The 1,785-nt window shown below is 44.7% G+C and overlaps 1 protein-coding gene across 1 annotated transcript; it reads left to right on the top strand.

Moving 5' to 3' along the window:
- Nucleotides 1-145: 145 nt before the first annotated feature.
- On the top strand, nt 146-380 carry Pmar_PMAR000634 (hypothetical protein; the record flags this gene model as incomplete). The annotated part of the gene is made up of 1 exon (XM_002775010.1): nt 146-380. A coding segment is annotated over one exon (235 nt), but the record flags the coding sequence as incomplete, so codon positions are not given.
- Nucleotides 381-1,785: the final 1,405 nt, after the last annotated feature.

Here is a 1,785-nt window from a genome sequence, read left to right as displayed (position 1 = left end):
TATCCGTGCTCCTATGCGCAGAAATCCTATCTATGCTCTGTATCGCTGCCAGTACTCTGACCCAACGAAACGTCTCTCTCGCTAGTTTTCGAATGCTGCTACGTTTATAAAGGTGGCCGCTCCCGGTGTTCATATCTATTCGACCATGCCAAGAGGGTCATATGGTTATATGAGTGGTACATCGATGTCGACCCCCACTACTGCCGGTGTCGCGGCTTTGCTGGCTACTCTGGGTCTCAAAGGCCAGGATATAACGGACATCATCATAAATTCTAGGACAACTGGTATCCCCAATGAGTTCAATCTATCTGACATCGGAGAGGTGGACACTCTCAAGGCCGTTCAAATGGCTCTCAAGCAAGTGATCAGCTTCGCAGCGAGTAATTCGCTCAGGGGTTACGGACGCTGAAAATCGTTGAGTCAATAAATATCACCTTCTCCTCATCCCTTGTCGAAGGGAAAAGCTTTACACGGGAGCGCTTATCATTTGGAGTGCTTTCTAGGCTCATCTTTTTATTATCGAGCTATTGAGTGAGTCGAGGTTCCGTTGTTAGATCTGTTGTTTCATCATTGTTCTCGAGTTGAATGCCGTTGACAACTTAGCTGTCAACCGTTGTGACGGCTTTATCTTGTTTATCACAGGAATATTTTCAGTATAGAAAGGGATATGAACTACTTATCAATGTTCTGGGTTCAGTGCCTCTTTCATTGGGTCATTGGAACAAATCGCGACAGATATGAGCTTGAAAGACCGCCTCGTCCTTGGTTGCCAAGTGTCGCAAAGTTGCATAGTGTTTGCACGGGCGTTTGGAAATTTTCGGGCAAATTTTCCAAAAATTTTCCCTCCATTTTCGGAATGGAAAAATACTACTTTTTCGTGAAATTCCATCCGTTCTCGATGGTGAAATGTAATATTCTATCTCAAATAGAATTCGTATTATTCGGAGTTAAATCCTCGAAAGAAAAAATAATAATGACTGCTACTAGCAGTCTTCTTATACCTTCTTGTGTATGCCAGATGGAAGTATTTTGTTGAGCGCAGATCTTCCTTTTCTTCGCTCCCCAAAATCCTTTCTACGCTGATGGTTACTCGATACAACAGTATTACTAGTAGACTACAGAATAGATTGTGACACAACCATTGTGCTCATCCGACGCCGGGAATGTCCCTCTTAGAGTTCTTCTTTCATAATGGCCATCCTGAACGCAAGGCTATATTTTGACAAGGTGAAAGTGCCTAGTGACTCGGCAGGCAAAAATGGATTCTGTTGGAAGTGGCGATGCAGGATATGCGAGAAGGGTAGAGACCATTTTCATGCAGAAAAGTGTTGCACACATCTTCTAGTTCACCACCGCAGACAAATCGAGCAAAGATGCCAACTGGAAGAACCTAAAGATTCTGAGGTACGTTGATCGCATTCTGCAGGAGGGATTCGTGCTTAGGTGAAACATTCGAACAGAAGTTCCTGTTGCTTCGGAGCTCGTGAATAGGCGTCGTTCCTTTCGGGCGCCAAAAAATGTCTCACAAATCATGGCGATGCCCTTCACATCTCCCCCTAGCCGAGGTCGAGAACTCTCACTTGAGTTAGCTTCCAGCTGTGCTTGGAATCGTACGCGACTCTGGTGGAGCATCCTGTTACGATGGAAGTAGTAGAATGTATTGGGGGCGTCATTCATTATCATATTCCCCGCTAAATGTAATAGTAAAACACAATGCAACATTATCTATCGTTCTCCACAAGGTATTGCTACATAGGATGCTCTGCAGTGGCGCTCCTAAGGCGT

The sequence above is a fragment of the Perkinsus marinus genome (assembly GCF_000006405.1).
Source record: "Perkinsus marinus ATCC 50983 genomic scaffold scf_1104296957120, whole genome shotgun sequence".
In the NCBI taxonomy this organism is placed as follows: Eukaryota; Perkinsozoa; order Perkinsida; family Perkinsidae; genus Perkinsus; species Perkinsus marinus.
The sequence above is the reverse complement of the archived record's forward strand: the minus strand, read 5'-3'. Positions and strand labels throughout refer to the sequence as shown.